Raw genomic sequence first — 23,741 nt, 5'->3', positions numbered from 1 at the left:
ATTTTCCGTTGATGATCTAATATTGTAAATATAGGAGGTGTTGAGGGGCGTGTGGGTCGTTCCAAACGCAAAATGACATGTATTAGCATTTCCTGTGATAGTAGACTTGGTGGTTCTGATTTAGAGGGTTACTGTGTCTCTCACCAAGTGATCATTTGCTATGGTTTTCAGACCATACTGAATATATTTCAGACAATTTTGACTGATTATGTTGAATCTGTCTATATTTACTCTGACTATATAGATGTCCTGTTGTTCTATGAACATTTTTCTGCTGTTCTTTATTACATTTATTCATTTAGCAGACGCTTTATCCAAAGCGACTTCCAAGACTTTATACATACCCTAGTTGTTGCTTTGGATAAAAGTGCCTGCTAAATGAATATTCATTGATTCACATCGATACTTCATTATCACTTGGTGTCAGTTTGTTAGCTTTGTTGGTAAATGTAAAGCATTTTGTCAAACTTATTTGAAAAGTGATATACAAATAACGTTTTCTGAAATACCTTCTCTATCTTGGTTGATTTGTTTTGTGACAGTTCACCTAAATTGGGTGAAGTGTGTTTCCAAAATACTTGTGAACATAGGACAGAAGTTATTGACATGTTTGACATGTTTACAGAAGTATGTTATTCTCAGCATTGGATGTCCATTCTGCTCATGAGTATGTGTCATATTGGGGATTGTAATAATAATTCAAATTGTATCAAACTTTTTACTCAAGTTTAATATTATGCTTTATCGCTTTGTACATTTACGTTACAATAGTGGATAGGATCCTGACATTGGAAGGCCAAAAAATGTTGTTTTTATTAACAATAAAACACCATTTAAGCTTACTTAGATGGGCTTGTATATGTGAAGGAATTCACCTATACACTTCAAGTATCATAGAAATCTATTTGCTCGATTGGATACCAAAATAGGCAGAAGCTATTTCAATAATTACTTGTCCGAAACAAACATCCTGAATAATGTTGCTGATGACCAGTCCAATGCACACTGATCTTCATCCCTTGTAGAGTACGGACACACATTCTCTGTATTTACATTCGCAAGTCAAGGGTCATGAGACTGAATGGTTGTAAAACAAAGGGGTTAATTGTCCTATTTACCAGATGATAGCCTGATAACAGGGCAGTTTACACATTTCTCTCCTACATCACTGGAATCTTCTCATACACACTGTATTTTACCCTCCAAGTTAGTTTAGATTTGTTCTCATTAGACTATTGCATAACCTGCTGTGTGTCTATAATATAAACGTAGATAAAGTTCCTCTTTGTTTGGGTTAAATGAGTGTCTTCAGATGTGAAATTTGCATCCGGGACAGAAGTTACTCACCAACAAGTGGAAACTATGAAAGTTTTCTTATTTGAGTCAAGTTCCTCTAAGGATACAATGTTTCTCCTTATTCAACTGTCTATGACTGGCTGCCTTCTTGTGTGTATGGAGACAAAGAAGACTGTGGAACAGAGATGTGTTAAACACCAACTTTATGGAAGAGTTCTGGGTACATTGGGAGCTTTTATCATCAAAGGGGCAAAGCTGCCTCAATTAACACGGCGAGGGAGATGGCTAGGCCAAACTTTCTGGTTGGTTAAGTGCATAAGTCATAGGCCTAGTCTAGGCATGTAGGGTAATTGACAAAAACAGACATAACAGCAATGCTGTTCATTAGCCAAATTGGATGTGGACCAAGTGAAGCCTTTCTGACAGTAACCATTGGTCTGTCCTCTCAGCAGGAGCCATCTCAACATCCAAAAAAGAATGTGGCAGCAATTAAAACAGTATTTGGACAAAAACACTGTAGAACATCTTTGTTTGGATGGGGTCAGATGGCTGAGCGGTTAGGGAGTCGGGCTATTAATCAGAAGGTTGTTGGTTCGATTCCCGGCTGTGCAAAACGACGTGTCCTTGGGCAAGGCACTTCATCCTACTTGCCTCGAGGGGGAATGTCCCTGTACTTACTGTAAATCGCTCTGGATAAGAGCGTCTGCTAAATGACTAACTGTAAATGTAATAAGACAACTCTCCCCGGTCCTACCCTGGGGGGAGCCCGTGGCCGAGCCCTGGGCAGCGGTTGTTTTATCTTCCGCTTTGTTGTGTTCAGAGCAAAAAATGATGTTAAGGATGAGTGCCCGGCAGAACTAGCATTATCCTTGTGCCGTTCTGTAGTAGGGTGACCAGACGTCCGGATTTCAAATTTGATTGAACTGCAAAAGCATTACAGATACATGAGATGCAAGCCTCTGGCCTACAGAGTGTTTAATCTGAGTCTACACACTTTGTATTGTGAAGCCGTTGGGAAGCCTGGATCATTTATATACATTTGCAGGATGTCCCATTTTATATATTATGTGTAAACGTATATATTAAACTACATGAACATAAACTCCATTATTAAACTCTACACACCTGCGTCCAATTCAGTTATTTTAGACAACCCCGCCAAGCTACTAAGATCCCCAAACACAAGCTGACAACCCAGGTAACAGAGAGCCTCCTTGCTGTCAGTGCCTGCTGTGAGGGGACTGATCATGTGAGCCTCCTGCTGGCTGGCGCACTGTGACAGCCCTGTCTCTGCAGGCCTGGACTTGGCATCCAATCAAGCTCACACTGAGACTGATTACACTCTTGATCTTCCATGCTTCGACAATGCACTCTGTAGACCATATACATCAAGCCTGAAAATAATATTCTCAACAGTGTTGAGAATATTATTTATTCTTATTTTTATATTTATTTTATTTTATATTTAAATTGTTGTATTCTTAGATTGTTTAGGTCTTAGAAATAGTTAAACTTTTGTACTTTTACTTAATTTAAGATCTGTATATGTTTAGTGTTTTGCACCTCCCTGCCACAATAAATTCCGTGTTTGTATAACATACATGGCGAATAAACCGAATTCTGATTCTGATTCAGAATGTCTGTTCAGTTGTAAATGCATTTGTTTGGAGCTTTCAGGAACAATTGTGTTATTCTTAAGAGGAAAATGGACTTGTGAATGTCACAGTGTGACATTTCCTGTGTGAATATAAGGTTTTTCATATTGATTTCTTGTCCCCCCCCAAAATCCTCACAGGAAATTGAATTAATTTGCATTTTTGTGTAGGGAGGCTCCCTTTTTATGAGGGCAGTAAAGACAGGATGCACACAAGCGCTCTTCAAAGAGCTAATTACTGTGGAATTAGTGGTGGGCCTGATGTTGTATTTATGGCTATGTTGTGTGTTGAAAGATGAGCACAGAAGCAGCAGGCCTCGTTTGATCTGAACCTCACCGCTGCAGTTTTAATAAGAGCTTATTGTGTGTCCCCTCTTATCAAGCCCTTCATGTGGTGTCCATAGCAACAACACGCAAAGACATCACTGGGCGACAGCAGGCAGAGGTGGAGTGGCAAGCCCATGCCTAACAGTGTGCTGCAGATGACAATCAATGCGCTCTTCCAGGTCCAGAGAACATAGAAAAGTACACTACCCATTCTATACTCTTTCCAGAACACAGAAAAGGAATGGCAGGCCCGTTTTTATTTTAGTAGTGCAATAAATATTAGGTGCAGCCGTGAAATCTGGAGTATTGTGTACTTGGGTGTGTTGGCTTAAAGGGCTTCTAACCTTCAAATACCAAACCAGGGAACAAGGAAGTAGACCCGAAATATACTACTCAGTGTACAGTGTTGCAACTATGTACCACACTCCATGTGAATCGCTCCACATGAAAAGAAACAGTTTCGGCTATTGACACATTACTGGTATTCCCTAAAGGAGAAATTAAAACCTATTTTTTTCTTTTTCTGGATTAGGCTTCTAACACTGTAGTATGAACTATCATTCAAGGGGAATAGCCAAAACACAGATGGTACATTTTGAGCCTTTTCACTGTTGAGTGGTAAACAAATATTTGCTAAAGTAGAATGTCTATATTTGAACGGCATAACCATAATACTTCACAAACAACTTTACATGAGAGGGCATGTCATAAAGTGGATTAGTTGAGATGGTTTAAACTATCTTTGTGGGTCTGTGAGTCACATGCTGCTGAACCACATGCCTCTGTGACCACTACATGGCTATTGACCTGGATTAAGACGTTGTGTCCTTGGGCAAGGCACTTCACCCTACTTGCCTCGGGGAGAATGTCCCTGTACTTACTGTAAGTCGCTCTGGATAAGAGCGTCTGCTAAATGACTAAATGTATTACTGGGCAATAAAGTGATAGAGACTGACTGTTGCAACAATATTAATTTATATGACTGTAACAGAAGGCTATCATTTTGATGGTTGTGAAAGTCATGGTTTGGACTAACTCATCATACCACCACCCATGTCTTGTTCCTGGTGAATTGAGAACACTTTTTACACTTCTGGAATGTTGAGAAAATGTGCTAAGTCATGCTTGTATGAGGTAGCCGAATAGTCCAATAGACTGAATGAGTGTGGGTCGTGGCTATGTCAGGGTTCTATCATCGCGAGAATTGAACTGGTCTTATATATTTTAAACCGATTCCGCCCCTTTCTCGTACTTCTTTCCAAAGCTACAACTGACGGACAGAAGCTGAGGTAGGTCACCACACATTCAATTTAAAAATAAAAAACATAAAAATAACATGTTTAAGATATATTTATCAATCAATACATTTCGTAATCAGACTAATTGTGTACGTGGAAGCAGCACTTCCACGTACAGCACTACACATCTGTCAATTTTATGATCATTTGAATAATTATTGTGTAGCTTCTGTAAATGGCTTATTGTTCTCGGCATTTCCTTTTCTTCGTACTCAATGGAATGAAAACTTGTTGCTTAGAACAATGCTTTTCGCTTTCACTTGACATGCAGGGTTCAATTTAACTCAGTAGCCTATCATAAGGAACATGAATTATCTATTTATGTCTAGAAAATAAAGTTTTGCGAAGAATGTATAAAATTATGCGATACCACGGATTTATGAGATTCCAAAGTGCAGTCAAGCGATTCAATAGGACCTTGAACATTGAACGCAAGTAAGTGCAGGACTTTGGTTCTCTACATCAGTTACCTTTGCCGATGTCCCCCAATTCTCAGGGTAGACGAGATGCCCTATTGCTGAAATGGGTTCCCCTTCCTTCGTCAACAAACATCAGCGTGTGCAAATTAATGTCTGAGTGAAACTTGCGATGTTTTCAGTTCACTTTCAAAGTCTTCCTAATTTGGGCAATACAGCTCCCAGATCACCTAATGCAGAGCTTTTCTATGTGTAGATGGAAAATCATGTAGTATTACACTGGTGTGCAGCCTAAACTTGTAACAGTGTTATTAAATAGAAGGTATTGTCCCCAGAGTCAAAAATGGCTGCAGGCAATGCACACATTGGAAAACTGGCACCTGACTTCACAGCCAAGGCAGTGATGCCTGATGGCCAATTCAAAGACCTCAAGATTTCCGACTACAGAGGTACCAAACAGCATTTAATACACCAGTTGGATCCACATTGTACAATGTAATATGCTTGAATGTGTAATATGTACTGTAAAAAAGCACAGGAAGGAGAGATGTGTATTTTGCTGCTGCAGGGAAGTACGTGGTGTTCTTCTTCTACCCCCTGGACTTCACATTTGTGTGCCCTACTGAGATCATCGCCTTCAGCGATGCAGCAGATGAGTTCAGGAAGATTGGATGTGAGGTCATTGGCGCCTCTGTGGACTCCCAGTTCTGCCACCTTGCCTGGTAATCGAACCCTGATACTTTAACCAAACAGCCTTGACTCAGACTGTTATTGCCTGTAATGTGTGTCTGAGTATTTAGAAATACTGAGCAATGACAGTCTCTGCCTTTTGTGTGGCTACGCTTCTGACAGGACAAACTTACCTCGCAAGCAGGGAGGTCTGGGTCCCATGAAGATTCCTCTGGTGGCAGACACACTGCGTTCCATCTCCCAGGACTACGGCGTACTGAAAGAGGACGAGGGGATTGCCTATAGGTGGGGATCAGAGTGTAGAATATAGGCTAAACTGCACTCTGTGTGTTTCTGCAGCCTGACACTGTTATAATATGTCCCTGTATTTGCAGAGGCCTGTTCATTATTGATGACAAGGGCATCTTGAGGCAGATCACCATCAACGACCTTCCAGTGGGGCGTTCAGTAGATGAGACCTTGCGTCTGGTCCAGGCCTTTCAGTTCACCGACAAGCATGGAGAAGGTAGCTTTAATCTTTAATCTCTGCATTCATTCAGCCACTATCTATCTTCAAACCAAAAATCTCTCACAGAATAGACTTGAATGCAAACTCAAATATAGTTACAACTTTTTAGCTAAACAATTCAATTGTGGCCTACATTCATGTATTCTCTGCCGGCAAGAGATGGGAACAAAGTGTGACCTGCTATCAAAGCCAAAACATTTTACCATTTCACGTTTGCTTGTTTCAGTCTGTCCTGCCGGCTGGAAACCAGGAAGTGACACCATCAAGCCCGACGTCCACAAAAGCAAAGACTTCTTCTCCAAGCAGGAGTAGGAAAACAAGGGTGTGCAGCATACTGTAGGAGAGATAGAAGTAATATTTCAAAAGAACATCATTAACAGTAGTGTAGTCTACTCTATTATAACCTCCTTGAGTCTACCACTGTGCCTGTCGGGCAAGGTGGGAATATGGCAGCATCTCTTTATTTGTCATTTATTTTGGGTGCACATTCTGATCAAAGTTAGAAAAGTATGTTGGTGTATTCCATAGACTGTACAAACAAGGTCTATTCTGTTGCAGTATTGCAACATTTTTGTGTATTTGTTTTTGTGTATTTGACTATCTGTTTTGTTATCTCATATAAAAAATACCAGTCATGTTTTTTTCATTTGCAGCCTTAAACTTGAAACATTAAATGTAATTCGTAAAATAAAGACACTGACCAAAAAATATTTTTTTTCTCCCATTTTAATCATGTTTTGCAGAATGTTAAAATGATATGGTATTTACTCTATCCTTTGCTGTCTGTCAATGCCAAAAGTCCCATAATTTGATCATTTTCTCGTGTAGATGCTGAACAGGCTACAACTCGTGTTGTTTTGGTTACCTAAAGCTTTTAGTTTATTCAAAGAGTATAAGCACTAGAAGCTGCTTGTTTTCAACTAGATTATCACGTAGGCCCTATGCATCAAATCCGTCAGCTGATAGGCCTCGGCTACATAGTTTGACATTGTGTGTCAAATGAGTTCGTCTCAATAAATAAGGGTTTTCTGAAATTATACATTTATGCCCATTTGTTCTCATGGTTATGACTAATTTGTCCTCAATTTCAATAGGTAATTTAATTTAAGATTCTGGAAACAGCGTTCCCAACTGCTACGAGTGCACGTGATTCGCGCCGATAAACCTTTTCAGTTGCTTTCATACCTCAGTGTTTTTAGCTAACCGGCTATAATCAAACTAAGACTAGCTAAATTAAGATATTTGAACAACTAACTGCAAAGTTAGTTGATTTAATAAGGTAGGAAAGCCACTGTGAATCAGTTAGATAAGAATTGCAATGATGTCAAAGTCAAAGATGTGCAACAGACCAAAAAAGCAAGAGACTGCCCAGGTATGAACAATGATCGACTTTGGGCTATGCAGTTTTGAGGAAATATTTCTCATTCTCTCCATGCGGCATAGGTGTATATTTACTCATGGGAATTTAGTTTTTCTGCTTGTTTTGCTTTTCTGCTTGTTTTGTTTGTACTTTTCTTCAAGATATTCAAGTGGAAGTCAATTGATTGTTGTATTGTCCGTTTACTAGGTTAGCCTTGTCGGTAGCACACTAGCTAACTCGGGTCAAGTAGCGCCCTCAGGCGGTTTCTCTATTGTGCAATTGTGATTTTCATTTCTGTTTTAGTGGACGAAGTTATTTGAGAACGACTTGAAAACCCAAGAACAGTCAGAGGTCTTCGTAAAACGAATGATGGCCCTGGCTGTGTCCTCCATTACATACCTCAGAGGAATATTCCCAGAGGACGCCTACAAATCTAGATATTTGGAAGGTTGTTTTTCCTGTTTTGAAAATAATACAAGGACACACTATGAATATTTTTAGACGTTGTTTTTCACAATGAAATAACTTTTAAAGATATATGTTTTCCAGATTTATGCATCAAAGTATTACGAGAAGATTGTGCAACACCAGGTGCACGCAAAATAGTGAAATGGTAAAGATTAAAATATTTAAGATGCAGTACTTGATGAAATTGTGGTCCTGATAACACTAAGTAAGGAAGGTTTATTTTGACATCATATATTTACTAGGATGATGGGCAGCTTTGACGCATTACACAGGAGATATGTAAGTGTAACATGAAGTGCTTTTTAAGTATTTGTAGTGTCACAATTTGTCTGCATTACTTATCACTAAAGGTTGATGTATATTTAAAATCTATTTCTCAGCTTCAGGTTGCGTTTATTGGGGTAGGTGACTCTTTCTTTACAACATCCATTATATTAATATGTATTACAACATTTAACTCAATAATAGTTAAGTACAGTAGAAGTATAGCAGTCCTCAGTCACCATTGATTTTATTTTTATCAAAATGTTATGTTTTTCTATCTGTAATGCGTAATTGCAGGTCCACACTAATCCAGATGACCCCAATGTAAGTCCTCTGCTGAAAACATACTGATTAACACTCACAGGATATATATTCAGGAAAAAGTAGTTTCCATTTTACAGACTCCAGAAAGTACTCTTTTCGCTGGAGTGCCATGAGTTAACCTTGTCATCTACTGATCTCTTCTACAGTCCATCATTGAGTCCTACCAATTCAAATTCAGATACACAGACCAGGGACCACAGATGGACATACTCAGGTGATACGTTATCTCCCACCCAACTGCCACTCCTCTGTCTCTCTTTCACTCCCTCCCTCACTCCTGACTGCTTCGATTCCCCTTCAACTCCACAGCAACAAGGATGCGGAGATGAAGGTGACCATGGAGGACACCAAAAAAGCATCGGTCCTCCTGACCAGGAAGTTGTTCCTCCTCCTGCAGAACCTGGACATCCTCCCCAACGATGTGTGCCTCACCATGAAGCTGTATTACTATGACGACGGTGAGGAAACCCTGTTGCTGACGCATGTTTCATTTAATTTGAGGTGACAAACCAGGGCTGAATTTAAGTATTGCGGTCATCTGCTGTATAGTAGGCGAACGTTATTACCAACAGAAATTAACAGGAGCAAACGACCCACCCTAATTCAATGTACTACAATGAATTCCCCACTAAGCTGGAGTTTGGAAACTAGGCTCCTTCAACCATATTTCCTATATTCTAGTCACCCCAAGCGACTATGAGCCTCCTGGCTTTAAAGAAGGTGTGTGTGACACCCTTTGGTTCGAGGGCATGGCCGTCCACTTCCGGGTAGGTGAGGTGCAGACCCCGTTCCACACCCTGAAGGTGCGGGTGGCAGCGGAGCAGGGCCGCGTGGAGAAGCTACAGGAGGGGAAGCACCTGAGGGAAAGCGAACGGGCGTCAGCTGAAACCCAAAGCACTCTACTGGAGATAGCCGCTCAGGCTGGGGTGCGTTCACAAATACACATGCTCTAATGTGAATTATAAGGAAATTAATGAATCATGTGTTGTATGGACACAGAATCCTTGTGTTTCATGGTGCTTATTCACAGGCCTCTGCCCCTGAGGGATTAAGAGAGGAGGATTTTCCATCTGAGGATGGTAAGGATTCATAATCACTCAGTCAAACCCAGCTTCATTAACTCACATTATATGAGGTGTGGGTAGCTTGAATTGAAGTTTACATGACATGTTTACTGTTTTACAGAGTCCGCGCAATTCAAGAAACCTCAAAAAACTGCAACAAAGGTACAGTATACTCTAACTGACTAAACAGCGTAATGTGCATATCATAATTTGGAATATCACAACAATTATTCAATTGGGTGCAGAGGAAAGCAGGTGCCAACAAGCTCTCAAGAAGGAAAGGAATGAGAACTGAGCCTTGAGCATGGCACCCACTAGTGTTGTTAAATGTTATTCACCAAACATGTTCATGACTGTTCCAATTCTTATTGACTGGCCACTACTCATTTAGTTTAAGTATTATGTTGGTTGAAGTTCCTTTATACCAAACGGCTATTGTATTATTATCAAACTAATGAAACTGATGTTACAATTTTACTTGGCTATGAAACATATTTGTACTCTACTATTCAAGACCATCACCTAATGAAATATATAAAATATTTGTAATCCATTTAACTAGATTTTGTATATGAAATGAATGGAATAAAAGTATTAAACATGATATCATTCTTGTCCATCAGTAAAATAAATAGTTATGAAAAAAGACACATGTAAAAGTATTTTGTATGTGGTATATCATTTGTATCAAATACTGTACAATTTCAAAAAAAAAGCTATTAAGTAATGATGCTTCCGTCAGGAATACTGTTAATCACTTGCTGCCAAGTTCCCTGGCTCTCCACCACTTGGTGGATAGATTTGAGCAGCTACCTAAGATTTGACTTAGATGTACAAATCACTGGCTACAATATTAAGGCACCTTCATGACGATTCAGTTTGGCACAGTTGGTCATTTTCTTAAATTCCCCTTATAATAATTTGCATTAAAAAGCAGAGTTGAAATCTTAGCTAACAAAATCTGACTCACAGCCTTCATTCAAATACCAGAGTAAGTTTTAACATTTCTAGAACCTGTTCAGCTATTTGACTACAAGCCAGCATATACAAGAAGCATCACTTCCTTGGGGGTGTCTTCAAAAGAGGCTGTCCACGTCACTCATCTCAACAAAGACAGTCTTCAGTTGGGAGTAGAACTCTATGGTCACCTGACCGTTCTCCCTCCCAATGCCTATAGAAAGACAAAAGTGACACAGTGTCAAGTGTCTACTAGTATATTACTGTGCATTGTTCCGGTGCCATTTTGAGGAGGACACGTCATTTTCCGTGTGAGTTATGGATACAGTACCAGACATTTTGTACCCTCCAAAGGGCACCTCCACAGGAGTGATGTTGTAGTTGTTAATGAAGCATGTGCCGGCGTTCAGATGCTCCACCACACGATGGGCTCGACTTACATCCCTACAGGCACACACGCACAAAGCTACTCAATACACAGAAACACATTGATTTCCGCAACAGTCAACAACCTGTTAAATGTTGGTCGGTTCACCGATTCCAGCGACAGCCATTTATGACTTGACTACCTGGTAAAGACACCGGCAGCCAGACCTAGGGTGGTGTCATTGGCCCTCTGAAGCACCTCCTCCTCGGTCTCAAAGGACAACACAGACATGACAGGCCCAAAGATCTCCTCCTTCACACACGTCATCTCATCCCTACAACCGCCTTAACAGAGCAGAGGTAGGGCCAAGCGGTGCCTTAAAAAGATGGGAAGCCCTTCCTTAACAACAGTGTTAAATGTGTCCATAGATTTCAAATGGCCCTGGGGCCAGCCTACCCAATACACAGGGGGTCATGAAGTATCCACCCTTGAGTTTAGGATCTGCTGGAACAAATGGCTCGCCTCCACACAACACGGTGGCGCCCTAGTTTAGGAGTTCAGTGTTAGTCAGCTCAGACTGGGCTAACAGCCATGTCAAATTTACCACAACTGATTTATCCCAACTGGTTTGATTCCCATCTACAATATTCCTAATGCAAAGGGTGATTTAATTAGCATATAACGACAGTTGAACCTCTTTCCTGGCCTGATCCACGAAGCCTAGCACTCTGTCCAGGTGTGGCCGGTTAACCAGTGCTCCCATACGGGTGCTCTCTAAGAGAGGGTCCCCTATCTCAATGGCCTTGGTCCTCTTCACAACCTCCTCTAGGAACTCAGGTAGGATCTGGCTCTGGACGAAGACTCTGGTTCCGTTGCTACACACCTGCAAGGGACAAAGTAGGAATATAACCTAAAAGATTGGTTTTCCTCCTACCCAAATGTCCACTTGCTTCATAAAGTTCAAGTGATATGGAAGTTGGTCTCATAAGTTTTGAATGTCAGGGTCTTACAAATTCCCTGCATGTGCTCAAGACATGTTTTTGAGATCAATTAAAACACATTCAGACCAGCCACCGGGCTGTAAAGTTTCAATCGTCACACCCACCTGTCCTTGGGACAGGAAGTTAGCCATGAGAGCCCCTTTCACTGCGTTGTACAGGTCACTGTCTTCAAAGATGACCAGTGGAGACTTCCCACCCAGCTCCAGAGTCACTGGCTTCACACCTTTGGATGCCATCGCCATAATCTGTGGGTCAGGACAGACTTCATATGAAAATCTGATGTTGTGCCACCAAATCCAGGGCTCAGTGTGAGGGTAATATTATTTCTATAGTACTTTACCTTCTTGCCTGTGGGCACACTACCAGTAAAGGATATCTTTGCCACAGTGGGGTGGTGACAGAGAAGGGTGCCCGTCTCCTGGCCGCCCTGCACTACATTGAACAGCCCCTCTGGTGCCCCGGCTTTGGCATAGATCTCAGCCAGCATCACAGCTGTAACCGGTGTCACAGGGGAGGGTTTAAACACCATGGAGTTCCCTGGAGGAACGAGACACGGCAATGAGGAAGTGGGTCAGCAGTCTTTTTATATTACAGTTGTCTATAGTCGATAATTAAAACAGTTATAACTTTGTATACACATAGTAGTTAAACTGTATATAAACATTTGCAAATATAAATACAAGGAGAGTTTTGTACCACAGGCCAGAGCTGGGGCGGACTTCCAGGCTGCTATCTGGAAGGGGTAGTTCCAAGCACCAATCCCAACACAGACCCCCAAAGGCTCCCTCCGTGTGTAGGCGAAAGAACCCCCTGGTAGCTGCACATGCTGACCTTGAGGAAAAACACAAAGTGAGGACCACCATCATCACAATCTTCAGGCGGAACACTAAACAGCCTCATTAATAAGTGTACCGTACCTATAGACCTATAGACCTGTAAACTTTAACATGTTACACAGCCTCTGAAGTAAAGATGTAAAATTATGACAAACCCAGATTCATGCAACAGTCAAATAATCTCCCCTTTCAACTTCCCTAATGTCAACCCTATATTTCCCAGTGGATGTAGGATGAGCTTGCTAACCTGCCAGAGTGCTGGCCACCCCTGCATAGTACTCTATACACAGCCTGGCAGAGTCCACATCCAGACGGGCTTCTGTGATGGACTTCCCGTTGTTTACAACCTCCATCTCTGCTATCTCCTCACGCTTATCCTGCCACAAAATAACACAGCACGTCAGAAAGTGTTGCGCTTCCTGTAGACTCTACGTCTTGGCATTGTGGATGTACTAACTGTCTGGGTGGCGTACCTCGATGATGTGAGCAGCCTTAATCATGACTCGTGATCTCTCCATCCCTGACATTCGGCTCCACTCCTGGAAGGCAGACTGGGCGTTCTTCACAGCCAGGTCCACCTCCACTGCACCACAAGGCTCCAGTTCACATAGGACCCTCCCTGCAAGCACGGTACAGTTCAATGACAGTGGAACAAAGTAGGGCCTGCTAGTGAAAACACATGCCTCCATTTTATAAGGGGATATGCCACATTTCTTCCCTGACAGTATTACATTCATTGGTTCATCAATCCTTCAAATATGATTGGCTGAAAGTTATGACTGGTTTGAAGTACATTATTTTAGATCATGACAATTAAAAGCCATAGTCAGACAGGAAGTAACTTCCGACCAAAGTCTAATTATGTGAAAAAAATTGCAATTCAATTTCTGCAGTAAATTGTTAAACTTTAGACTACCAGTGGCAGGCTCGTAAACTCGTGTAGTGTTCGATGCATCTGTGATCCTCACGCGGTCTCCACACCAAAAGTTGAGAGCAACTGTTATGTCGAAGGTCCCCGTTGAAGCATATTGTCTCACCGCAGAATTAAGAGCACCGGGTTTGAGCTTCCGACATTTAATAAATCTTAGATACATGACTTCAGCCCCTGCAACATAAGAGTAGATAATACATTCACGTAAACATCCAACTTGACTCATCGACATGTTATGAAGGTAAACTTCAGCAAAGATCCAACAACCATACGCCTCGAAAAGCAAAAAAACTTGCATTTGGTGGGCCACTGCATGGCACAACAGTCTTTTATCAATTAAACTTACTCTTAGGACGTTTTTTAAGCCGATGTACGTCCAGATATCACTAGTTTCACAAACTGTCAATTTGCAATGTAGCCAACTAGCCATAATAGTAGGCGTCTTACGTAAACCAAGACACTCACTGGCTACAAGCGATTGGTTGTTTGCGCGATCATACAAAGAGGACATGGGTTAATTTTGTTGTAAAAAAAAAAATATCTACGGATTATTTCGGCCCATTAAAGAAAAATTGTACATAAAAATATCATTAATCCCTTTCCAAAAAAAGAAACAAAATCGGATGCGAAAAAATAGGCTAATGATGTAGCGTTATAGATGGGAGGAGCAACGTGTTAACACCATCCCTTGCCTGACTTGTTCGGCATATTGCAAGCATGGCCGGGGACAGTGAAACACATCTAAGGGACCACGGCGAAAATGAAAATATTGTTCGACAACCTTTCCTTATCGGTGTGGCCGGGGGCACTGCCAGTGGCAAGGTTAGCGGAAGGACACTTTTTAAAATGATCTATAATTTTATTACAGCTTTAGTGAAGGAATTTTGGGAGTCGCTCATGAGCTCATCGACCGCGTGGCTCATGTCAAACTTACTTAGCGGCTTGAGTGACATCCACTCTACCATCTGTTAGCTAAACCGCCATCAATTTAAAAATTTACACATCATTGCATTTTTAGCTTGTCATCAGAATATGAATAGGATCTAGATCAGATTGCGTCTTTAATTTCCGTTTTTGAGGTGCTAGCTTCACAGGCAGGAAAAATACAGGAGACAAAGACGTAATGTATGTGATAAGGTTAGGTAGCTGGCTACCACCTTAGCATAAGAATATACATTGTGTCGGTCGGTAGGCTGATACTGAGCAATCATTTCAGTTGTATTCGTCTGCTTGATGCGCAGTGTTGGCCCGACAATGACATACTGCCAACAAACCAAGTGTAAGTTACAGTATAAACCAAGAATAAGAACATGTTGTAATTAGCAACAAACGCTTTTTGGGGGAGTAATTAATGTATGAAATGGGGTTGATATCTGTATAGACTAATATTAATGTGGGTTGCTAGCCAGAGCCCTCGACAGCAGTTCCTTTGTTTAAATTTCCTCAGGATAAGCCGATTTATTATCAAAAGGAACCTCTTAAATGTCAGCAACAATTATTTTATCAGAGTGGTCAAGACGTATGTTCTACTTAAGAAATTATTTCGAATACAATCGGATTTTGATCAATTATTTCACTGTTGATCGGTAATTCAACGAGAGCACAGCCATAGCGTCAAACTAGTTACTGAGTCAGTTTATTCCAGCACACAGCCAATGAATAATCTCATGACGTAGACAAACAAATGGTTCTTTGGTGCGCACGTTTGGGATCCCGGTGTTGCCCGAATGGGAGGAGTTTCCACTCTTGCTGCCACGCGCATTCCTCTAATGTCGTTCTGCAGGTCGTATAGATTTTTAAAGCGATTCGGAGTAAAGAGAGTACATGGCTGCTAACGAATTACAACTATTGTATTTTTTGTATTTATATTGTATTTATTGGCTGGGTTTACTCTTCCAGTCTGCTGCAGTTTGATAACAATTTTGATCTCCATGGTTCTTTGGAGCAGTGATAATGCAAAAAATACCTTCTAAAAGAGACAGTGGTGACATCCCTAACAATACATTTGATAATTTAAGTTGATCTAATATAACGTCATGTGTTCTCCCATTACCGTCCTTCCTTGATTTGACCCAGATATGAGCTAAGTTAACTGTTGGCACAGAGCCATCATCTGGCTCCCTGAAAACCCCTTACAAGGCAGGGTGGGAGGGGTGGAGAACGTTTTTTAAAATGCAAGTCAGTGGTTGGTCAGGTGTTGCCAGGAAGTTAGTTAACTAGATTGCTCTCTCCCCTTGACTGCTGCAGGTATTGGATCACTCAGTTTGTGTTTAACCATACATCACTTCTGATGTAATGTCACCCCATCTAAGTGCAAGGCAATGAAAGTATAACTGAGCTGGGTATTTAGTTTCGTCCCCCATTTAGGTGCATCATTGTGTGTATGAAAATGATTCTTTCTACTTAGTAGTCCAAGGCCCTGTGTCCAAATTGAGTTGCGTGGTGATGTGGCCGCCTCTTGCCGGCATGGCGCATGCTGACACGACCTCCTGAGTGGGCGTTTCACTGACACAAAAGAACCATACAGAAGTCTGGGGACGGAGAATGTCTAGTCAGCACTGGCAAGAGACCTGGTATTCTGTGGGCGGGGTCAGTGAGGACAGAGATGGTGGGCAGGTCATCTGAGTATGTTGCTACTGCTCCAGGCTCTGCTGGTGGACAATATTATAACTTATCCAACAAAGCTCCGAACAGGAAGTGCATCTTTGACATCCTACTGCCTACATTTGCTCTAAGCAATCAATAAAATAATGATACATGATGCACCGGAATGTTGACCAGACTGTGCTCTACTATCTGCCTGTCTCTGTAGTCGTCTGTATGTGGGAAGATCATGGAGCTGCTGGGCCAGAACAAGATCGACCGCCACCAGCGTCAGGTAGCCATCCTCAGCCAGGATAGCTTCTACAGAGAGCTCACCCCAGAGCAGAAGGCCAAGGCCCTTAAGGGCCAGTTCAACTTCGACCACCCAGGTACCCCGCCTTCACATGAACACTGTCTCTGCAGATTTAGGGGAAGCACATGCAAGGACAACCACCTGAGCTCTAGACGAGTTGTTGGTTGTATTTTATGTGTGGCATTTTCAGCCAGAGCTGCACTCAATGTGCACTTCCTAATGGAACGATCCACTATGGCTGGATACTAAGATATGCAGACACATATAGGCATGTCCCCTGTAGTAATAAATCATATTAGTACTACAGGGGACACATAACGAATGCTGTGCACTACCGCCACGTTGCGTGTATCGGTCCCACGCACGTTCTGACCGTCCATATTTGGGCGTTACTTGGCCACCCCCCTAGCCCCTGCTCCCTATCTGACTATCAGAAACGGCCCTAGTCAGCAAGGCCTTCCTCAGCTGCTGTGGCGCAGCGGGACAGGACCTGACAGCTGTTAGGAAACAGGAATTGTGGGTCAGAGCCCCCATGTAGCTCATATCCATAGGGATGGAGCATCAACCATATAGATTTGTATTCTTTTTAATATATATAAATATAATCAGAATCAGAATTCGGTTTATTCACCCTGTATGTTATACAAACACAGAATTTACTGTGGCAGGGAGGTGCAAAACACTAAACATATACAGATCATATACTAATATAAATTATTTTTCACACACTGACACATTGATTTGTCTGTGTCTGATCCTCAGATGCCTTTGATAATGAGCTAATCATGAAGACACTCTGGCAGATCATGCAGGGGAAGACCGTCCAGATCCCAGTGTATGACTTTGTCACCCATTCCAGGTGAGCCCCCCCCCGGTCTCCATACAAGGCTTGGAAATATTCAGCTTGGGCAACAAGCACCTTGTACCGGTTCAGCAGGTTACTGGCTTTGTTCCTTATCCATTCAGGAGGTTTTCTCAGGAAACCTCCCAACAAAAGATGGATGAGATATTCCAGACCTTGGTATTGATATTGAACAAATGGATTAAGTACAAAGCAGGTGTACGGTTGGTTGAATTACAAGGAAACTTGCTTAGGTTCAGTCAAGCTTCACACCTTTACCTAAAGGTGCCAGACAGAAAATTCTGCATATTTATTCAGTGTGGTGACCTCAATGTCTTTTCCTCTTGTTTCCATCTCACAGGAAGGATGAGTTTGTGACTGTGTACCCTGCGGACGTGGTCCTGTTTGAAGGCATCCTGATGTTCTACTCGCAGGAGATCAGGGACCTGTTCCAGATGAAGCTGTTTGTGGACACTGATGCAGACACTCGGCTCTCCCGCAGAGGTGTGTGTGTGTCTGCGTGCTCACTTGCACGCTCTTATTTCCTCGTGACATAAGTTAATAATCATTCAAAGAATTATACATTTTTCTTTAACATTTCTGGTGTGTGTGTGTGTGTTTTGGGTGTTCCAGTGCTCAGGGACATTGGTGAACGTGGCAGAGAACTAGAGCAGGTTCTGACACAGTACATAACATTTGTTAAACCAGCCTTTGAGGAGTTCTGCCTGCCAGTAAGTCACTCCACTCTCCATTTGCCCTCCCTTATTTTCAAGCTGGATGGTCCATCTGTCAGTTTGCCGAATACCTCAGAGGTTGCCAATACACGTTGCACTAATTCAAGTACTTTTTTGTTTCTTAGACCAAGAAGTATGCTGATGTGATCATTCCGCGAGGAGCAGACAACCTTGGTAAGCCTTATTTAATATGTCTACCTGATACATACTTTCTGATATCTGATTTCTTGTTCCTTTGTGTTGGAACAAGATCCTTTTTCTATTGTCACACGTATGTTTACAATGCTAGACTTCTGATGGCAAGGGCTGGAGGATGTGTGTCACATCCTGGTTAGGGAGTTCCATGGAAAAACTGAAGAAAATCAGCACCTCTGTTTCCTTGTAGAAATGTTTCCAGTCTATTAAGGAAAAACTCTGTCTCCCTCCAGTGGCCATCAACCTGATAGTGCAGCACATCCAAGACATCCTGAACGGTGGTCTGACTAAGCGGCAGAACGGCTGCACAAACGGCCACAGCACGCCGAGGCAGAGGCGGACCTCGGAGTCAAGCAGCCGGCCACATTGACCCCAAAGTGCCTTCCTCCTTGGGCGAGGGGGGGCGGGGTCAGGGCTGTAAATAAACTCCTGTTGTATTTAAGACAAATGGGGAAAGATGCAAGAGGAACTGCAATGCCTTTATTATCATTATTATTACAGTTACTTTCAATGTAATTGTTGGACATGATTAGTTGTTTTTTTTTCAGGGGGACAAGCTAACCTCCTGCTTTTGCAATGAGACCATGGGTTTAAAAATGACCCCTTTTTATTTTCAGTTATTTGATGTTTTGTATGTCCCCTTCTGCTTTTTGGAAAGACCTTGCAGGTATGAATAAAGATGGGGGGAGAACTGTATTGTCTGGTGAAACTTGAACCCCCATGGCTTGGGCTTGAAATGGGGGGAAAACCCTGACTGGAAACTGACATAAAGCCTCAGGATTGTTTTTATGTATTTCTCGATGACAATCTTGAAGCAATGTTGACTAGAGTTTCTTTTAAGCATTGTGGTTTCTTGTTTGTATGACGGTATCTAGCACTCCCTCATTTGAACGGTTCTACACTACATCGCAGTTCAATAAGATCATTAGTTTGCAAAAAGTCCTAGCCACTTAGAGTCCAGACAGTATTATTACCAGGGGTGTGCATGTCAACCATTGTGTGACTGTTCACATGGGTCTGTTCTTTATAAGTTGTCATGGATGAAGGTTTTGCTGATTGAGTTGAGTCCAGAACCCAAGAAAATAGAGATGCTATTCCAACACAAACTCAAAAGATAACAATTTCTGTTTGTTTTCCAAGTCCCTAATAATAAACATGGTTTGCAGTTATTAGCATTAGGGGAAACAATGGCTCCCAATTTGACTTAGTCAGTCATTACTTGGCAATGGCACTTGTTAACCCAAAGAGACCATGATACAAATAGGGGTGTTCTGCTGTATCCACATGTTAGAATATAACACTTTAAAATGCAGAGCAGACAAGCTGGGATACAATGCTTTTATATACAGCAATACAATAATGCCAGCCTACTAATGTCTGAAAGACTCAAGACATGACCTACCACACTGCCTCTGTCAATCTGCCTCAGGGTCATGTGTAAGTATCCACAATAAAAAAACGTATTCCATGATTAAGCAAAGTGTATAACATTGTCTGTTAAATAGCTTTTATATGTCAGTGATTTAGTCTGCATCATCCAAATGGTTGAATGGAAATTGATTTGTACCTTGACATTTTTGAGTGATTGTTGAATTGAAGTGTTGATTGAATGTTGCAATAAATGCTTTTGCATTATATGTGAATCTGGAGTTCAGACTGGATAAATACATGACTGGAGCGTGTCGTGATTTTTTACATACGTAACATTGTGACATTTGGAATTGCACCTGTAAAAATGATTTCAAGAATGTTCAACAACAACCAATAATGCAAGAAAATAAATACTCATGCTAGTGAGATGTGTACGGTTTCCACTAGAGCGCGCTCTTACCACAAAACAAGACTACGCATGCTTGCATGTTTACGTGGAATGAATCAAGATGGTGGTAAGACCAGCCGTAGCGCACAGAGCATGCTAGCATGTCAATGTTTTTTATTTTTTCAGTGAGTAATGTTTTTATTTATTTATTTTGACCTGTGACAGAAATTTGGTCTGCAGTTCAAGGCGACATTGGAGAATGTCACAAACCTACGGCCGGTAGGAGAAGACTTCCGCTGGTTTTTGAAGGTATGCAGGCTACTATTACATTCTTTTCCATTTGTTTCCATTTGTTTGACATATAACGTTACTCCATCTAAACATCTTTCCTGGGTTTGCAATATTACCTTGCTTCCCTTAAATGCTGCCAGCATCCAATACATTAAACAATCTTAGCAGTTCTGTATAACCGTGTTCTGAACCTAAATGTCACATATCAACTACATTTCTTCATACAGCTGAAATGTGGCAATTGTGGAGAGATATCAGATAAATGGCAGTACATAAACCTTATGGTAAGCAAATACAAGCATTGTCTGAGTGTTTTGTGTGGTCCCTTTCAGACCCAGTCTGTCCAGGGGCCTGTTGTGGAACAGTCTTCCAGTCTTTATTAACAGTAGTGTGACAGATGTTCACTAGTCATTATTTCTTTGTTTACATAGAATGTTGACATTGAACTGTTTTAAGAACAGGCCAGAAAGGATCTAAATATAAGGATGTCTTTTGTATAATTCATTGTGCACATTCATTGCCCAGGACAGTGTACCACTGAAAGGAGGCAGAGGTAGTGCCAGTATGGTGCAGAAGTGCAAACTCTGTGCCAGGGAGAATTCAATTGGTAAGCAGCAAAACATAACAAACCTGGAATCGATGATCATCATATGTTGACACTGAAAGAAATGTTTTCCCACAGATATTTTGGGGGATGCCATCACGCCGTACAATGTAAGTAGCGTTACACACTACGTTCCTTTCTTCCTCCATCCTGTGAAACTTAAGTTATAATCAGAATACCCAAAATAATAACCAAAGACAGTGTTGTCCAAAGATTTCTGGTGCAAACTTGCTCTTTACACAAGTGTCTACATAAAGTAGCATACTCAGATATTTTTATTGTCTGATATAGTGTCTTGTGTGTGTCTTGGAAGGCTGAGGACAGTGAGAAGTTTAAGACCATGGTGCAGTTTGAGTGTCGAGGCCTGGAACCTGTAGATTTCCAACCCCAGGTGAGAGCTGCCCTTGTCTATAGTGATTCTGCAATGGGTAAAGTGGAATTCTCAAATAAATACATTTCTCCAATAAATGCAAATTGCACCAAATTATTATTAAAATAATGTATTTAACTTGTACTTATGTTGTTAGTATTTCACTGTCATTTCCTATTTATTCTGCTGAAACACAAATGCTCTCCAGGCTGGCTTTGCTGCACAAGGGGCAGAGTCTGGAACTCAGTTTCCTGAAATTAACTTACTAGAAAAAGTGAGTGTTTTTTTTGGTTGATGAAACTTCATCTTTTCAAAGCTAGGTCCATGATGAGGAGATTCACATTTCATGTGTCAATGAAGAATAATATTACTGTAATAGTGTTTTTATTATTTCAGGACTGGACGGACTATGACGAGAAGATCAAAGAGTCAGTGGGCATATATGAGGTCACACACCAATTCATCAAACGCTGATAACCTCAAGTGACAGGATCTTAGCAGCCAAAAAAATAACCAGATGGATGTTTACCGGGTAAAGGACAGAACCGTTGCTGACTTGACAAAGTAGCTGTGTGGAGGGACTTGTTGGAACGCCCAACTGAATCCTCTGGATTGGAAGAGATTTGTGGCTAGCCATTTTTTCACAGCCTCAATAAAGTTGATAAGTGATAAATGGAATTATCTTAACTGACATTTTTTTCCCATAAAATACTGTTAACATACACAGCCCGTATGAGGCATGTGCCTGATTGTGTACTCTAGAACATGACTATGCAAAGTTCACTTGACAACATTTCCTTACAAATGCCATCACACCATTCCAGTTTTAGGAGGAATTTAGCTGTCTTATTCACACATTAACCTATACATTTCATAACCTATGCCATCACTGTGAAGGGCAAAGCACCCAAGTGTCACCTACACTACAAGTAAGAAATTATTTTCCTCATTTGTTTCCAATAATATATTTCCCATATTCGGTCACTGTACGACTCACAATCAAGCCCTCGCACCTTGAATCGAAGGCCCTGGTGGATCTTGGGGATATGTGGTTGCTGATGTCGTTTTTCCCATTGAGACGGTGTCAGTCCCCCGCCCTTTTTCCAAAAAGTCTCGGCCTTCAATTGTTTATTTCGTATTTTTTTTTACATTTAACCTTTATATGTTAGGAATTATACCAATTTAACTTGTATTCAGCCTTGCTCCCCCGTTGTCCTAAATATCAGATCCCTATCCACAAAGGCCGTTTTGATTAATGATCTGATGTCTGAATGCAGCCTGGACCTGATTCGACTCACCAAAACCTGGATAAAACCTGACAAACTTTTCTCTGAATGAAACATCGCCTCCGAATTTCGGGTACTCGCACATTCCTCGTGTCTCAAAGAAAGGTGGTGGTGTTGCTATGATGTATGAAGCCAGATTCAACCTCAGCCTAAAATCTGTGAACACCTTCAAAACATTTGAAATAATTAGCATGAAACCACCAACTACATTAAAGAGGAATAATGCTACTACTCCTGTCCCTCCCCCCTCATTTTGTATAGCCACTCTGTATCGCCCCCCTGGCCCATATTTCCTCTTCCTAGAGGAATTTGCTGATTTTAGTGCTGATATAATAATAATACTTTTTATTTAAAGGCGCCTTTCTCGGCACTCAAGGACACCGTACAGGATATAAAATACATTTAAAAACAGCAAAAACAAAGAATACAACAACCTTAAAAACAACAGAAGCAGGCAGCGTAATTAACATCAAATGGAATATGTAGTTTTAAACAGATGGGTTTTGAGTTCCGATTTGAAATGGGGGAATGAGTCAATATTTCTTAGTTGGGGTGGTAGTGCATTCCAGAGACGGGGAGCAGAGTGGCTAAATGCTCTACTCCCCATGGTAGTGAGACAGGCAGAGGGGACAGACAGGTGAATGGAGGAAGAGGATCTGAGGGAGCAGGAGGTAGTGGGACCCTGGAGGAGATTAGACAAGTACGGGGGCGAGGTTGTGGATGGCCTTGAATGTAAACAGGAGGATTTTGAATTGTATACGGGACTGAACCGGAGGCCAGTGGAGCTGTTGTAAGTGATGTGGTGGATAGAGGGGGTGCGAGATATAGAGGTGTCAAAAGTATTCACATTCATTACTCGAGTAGAAGTGTAGATGCTAGGGTTTAAAAATACTTCTGTAGAAGTTGAAGTATCAACTCAAGCGTTTTACTCAAGTAAAAGTATAAAAGTACTGGTTTCAAAACTACTTAACCCTTGTGTTATCTTCGGGTCGTTCTGACCCATC

The 23,741-nt window shown here is 41.4% G+C and overlaps 5 protein-coding genes across 7 annotated transcripts; 4 read left to right on the top strand and 1 right to left on the bottom strand.

Moving 5' to 3' along the window:
- The first annotated feature begins 4,525 nt into the window (after nucleotides 1–4,525).
- On the top strand, nucleotides 4,526–6,891 carry prdx1 (peroxiredoxin 1). Its single transcript, XM_067252880.1, has 6 exons — nucleotides 4,526–4,566; nucleotides 5,327–5,440; nucleotides 5,560–5,713; nucleotides 5,844–5,966; nucleotides 6,056–6,186; nucleotides 6,416–6,891. The coding sequence occupies exons 2-6, from the start codon at nucleotides 5,335–5,337 to the stop codon at nucleotides 6,499–6,501; spliced, it is 600 nt and encodes a 199-aa protein (XP_067108981.1). The 5' UTR covers nucleotides 4,526–4,566; nucleotides 5,327–5,334; the 3' UTR covers nucleotides 6,502–6,891.
- A 616-nt stretch (nucleotides 6,892–7,507) lies between these two features.
- On the top strand, nucleotides 7,508–10,096 carry zte38 (zebrafish testis-expressed 38). Its single transcript, XM_067252393.1, has 12 exons — nucleotides 7,508–7,561; nucleotides 7,853–7,997; nucleotides 8,099–8,162; nucleotides 8,260–8,296; nucleotides 8,398–8,418; nucleotides 8,579–8,605; nucleotides 8,752–8,819; nucleotides 8,915–9,063; nucleotides 9,287–9,531; nucleotides 9,636–9,684; nucleotides 9,791–9,831; nucleotides 9,915–10,096. Exons 1-12 carry the CDS (start codon nucleotides 7,508–7,510, stop codon nucleotides 9,969–9,971), a joined length of 957 nt encoding a protein of 318 aa, XP_067108494.1. The 3' UTR covers nucleotides 9,972–10,096.
- Nucleotides 10,097–10,311: 215 nt separating this feature from the next.
- aldh9a1b (aldehyde dehydrogenase 9 family, member A1b) lies at nucleotides 10,312–14,214 on the bottom strand. Of its 2 annotated transcripts, XM_067252782.1 has the most exons (12): nucleotides 14,108–14,214; nucleotides 13,747–13,935; nucleotides 13,304–13,449; nucleotides 13,078–13,207; nucleotides 12,691–12,825; nucleotides 12,335–12,531; nucleotides 12,099–12,239; nucleotides 11,688–11,876; nucleotides 11,450–11,537; nucleotides 11,196–11,337; nucleotides 10,958–11,070; nucleotides 10,312–10,840 (listed from the first exon to the last, which is right to left on the bottom strand). In XM_067252782.1, the coding sequence occupies exons 2-12, from the start codon at nucleotides 13,922–13,924 to the stop codon at nucleotides 10,746–10,748; spliced, it is 1,554 nt and encodes a 517-aa protein (XP_067108883.1). In that variant the 5' UTR covers nucleotides 13,925–13,935; nucleotides 14,108–14,214; the 3' UTR covers nucleotides 10,312–10,745. The 2 variants fall into 2 exon arrangements, with proteins under 2 accessions (XP_067108883.1, XP_067108884.1); XM_067252783.1 differs by lacking the exon at nucleotides 14,108–14,214 and having other exon boundaries at nucleotides 13,799–13,815.
- A 258-nt stretch (nucleotides 14,215–14,472) lies between these two features.
- uck2b (uridine-cytidine kinase 2b) lies at nucleotides 14,473–19,728 on the top strand. The gene is made up of 7 exons (XM_067252492.1): nucleotides 14,473–14,583; nucleotides 16,574–16,733; nucleotides 17,420–17,516; nucleotides 17,860–18,002; nucleotides 18,132–18,229; nucleotides 18,358–18,406; nucleotides 18,661–19,728. Exons 1-7 carry the CDS (start codon nucleotides 14,479–14,481, stop codon nucleotides 18,795–18,797), a joined length of 789 nt encoding a protein of 262 aa, XP_067108593.1. The 5' UTR covers nucleotides 14,473–14,478; the 3' UTR covers nucleotides 18,798–19,728.
- Nucleotides 19,729–20,292: 564 nt separating this feature from the next.
- Nucleotides 20,293–22,129, top strand: czib (CXXC motif containing zinc binding protein). Of its 2 annotated transcripts, XM_067253563.1 has the most exons (8): nucleotides 20,293–20,313; nucleotides 20,412–20,495; nucleotides 20,705–20,761; nucleotides 21,003–21,084; nucleotides 21,160–21,191; nucleotides 21,395–21,472; nucleotides 21,660–21,725; nucleotides 21,848–22,129. In XM_067253563.1, exons 1-8 carry the CDS (start codon nucleotides 20,308–20,310, stop codon nucleotides 21,923–21,925), a joined length of 483 nt encoding a protein of 160 aa, XP_067109664.1. In that variant the 5' UTR covers nucleotides 20,293–20,307; the 3' UTR covers nucleotides 21,926–22,129. The 2 variants fall into 2 exon arrangements, with proteins under 2 accessions (XP_067109664.1, XP_067109665.1); XM_067253564.1 differs by lacking the exon at nucleotides 21,660–21,725.
- The last annotated feature ends 1,612 nt before the right edge of the window (nucleotides 22,130–23,741 follow it).

The sequence above is a fragment of the Osmerus mordax genome, chromosome 16 (genome assembly GCF_038355195.1).
Source record: "Osmerus mordax isolate fOsmMor3 chromosome 16, fOsmMor3.pri, whole genome shotgun sequence".
NCBI lineage: Eukaryota > Metazoa > Chordata > Actinopteri > Osmeriformes > Osmeridae > Osmerus > Osmerus mordax.
The sequence above is the reverse complement of the archived record's forward strand: the minus strand, read 5'-3'. Positions and strand labels throughout refer to the sequence as shown.

What these genes read in the sequence shown, in the direction of transcription:
- prdx1 (XM_067252880.1), top strand. Translation starts at nt 5,335, where the DNA reads ATGGCTGCAGGCAATGCACACATTGGAAAACTGGCACCTGACTTCACA. An exon ending in CAAGATTTCCGACTACAGAG is followed by an intron (nt 5,441 to 5,559) that starts GTACCAAACAGC and finishes TTGCTGCTGCAG; the next exon opens with GGAAGTACGTGGTGTTCTTC. An exon ending in GACGAGGGGATTGCCTATAG is followed by an intron (nt 5,967 to 6,055) that starts GTGGGGATCAGA and finishes CTGTATTTGCAG; the next exon opens with AGGCCTGTTCATTATTGATG.
- zte38 (XM_067252393.1), top strand. Translation starts at nt 7,508, where the DNA reads ATGATGTCAAAGTCAAAGATGTGCAACAGACCAAAAAAGCAAGAGACT. An exon ending in CCACAGATGGACATACTCAG is followed by an intron (nt 8,820 to 8,914) that starts GTGATACGTTAT and finishes TCAACTCCACAG; the next exon opens with CAACAAGGATGCGGAGATGA. An exon ending in CTCAAAAAACTGCAACAAAG is followed by an intron (nt 9,832 to 9,914) that starts GTACAGTATACT and finishes AATTGGGTGCAG; the next exon opens with AGGAAAGCAGGTGCCAACAA.
- aldh9a1b (XM_067252782.1), bottom strand. Translation starts at nt 13,924, where the DNA reads ATGTATCTAAGATTTATTAAATGTCGGAAGCTCAAACCCGGTGCTCTT. An exon ending in AGTTTACGAGCCTGCCACTG is followed by an intron (nt 13,450 to 13,746) that starts GTAGTCTAAAGT and finishes CCGTGCTTGCAG; the next exon opens with GGAGGGTCCTATGTGAACTG. An exon ending in GCTGCCGGTGTCTTTACCAG is followed by an intron (nt 11,071 to 11,195) that starts GTAGTCAAGTCA and finishes GTGTGCCTGTAG; the next exon opens with GGATGTAAGTCGAGCCCATC.
- uck2b (XM_067252492.1), top strand. Translation starts at nt 14,479, where the DNA reads ATGGCCGGGGACAGTGAAACACATCTAAGGGACCACGGCGAAAATGAA. An exon ending in GGGGCACTGCCAGTGGCAAG is followed by an intron (nt 14,584 to 16,573) that starts GTTAGCGGAAGG and finishes CTGTCTCTGTAG; the next exon opens with TCGTCTGTATGTGGGAAGAT. An exon ending in CACTCGGCTCTCCCGCAGAG is followed by an intron (nt 18,003 to 18,131) that starts GTGTGTGTGTGT and finishes TGGGTGTTCCAG; the next exon opens with TGCTCAGGGACATTGGTGAA.
- czib (XM_067253563.1), top strand. An exon ending in TGCCAGGGAGAATTCAATTG is followed by an intron (nt 21,085 to 21,159) that starts GTAAGCAGCAAA and finishes GTTTTCCCACAG; the next exon opens with ATATTTTGGGGGATGCCATC. An exon ending in AAATTAACTTACTAGAAAAA is followed by an intron (nt 21,726 to 21,847) that starts GTGAGTGTTTTT and finishes TTATTATTTCAG; the next exon opens with GACTGGACGGACTATGACGA.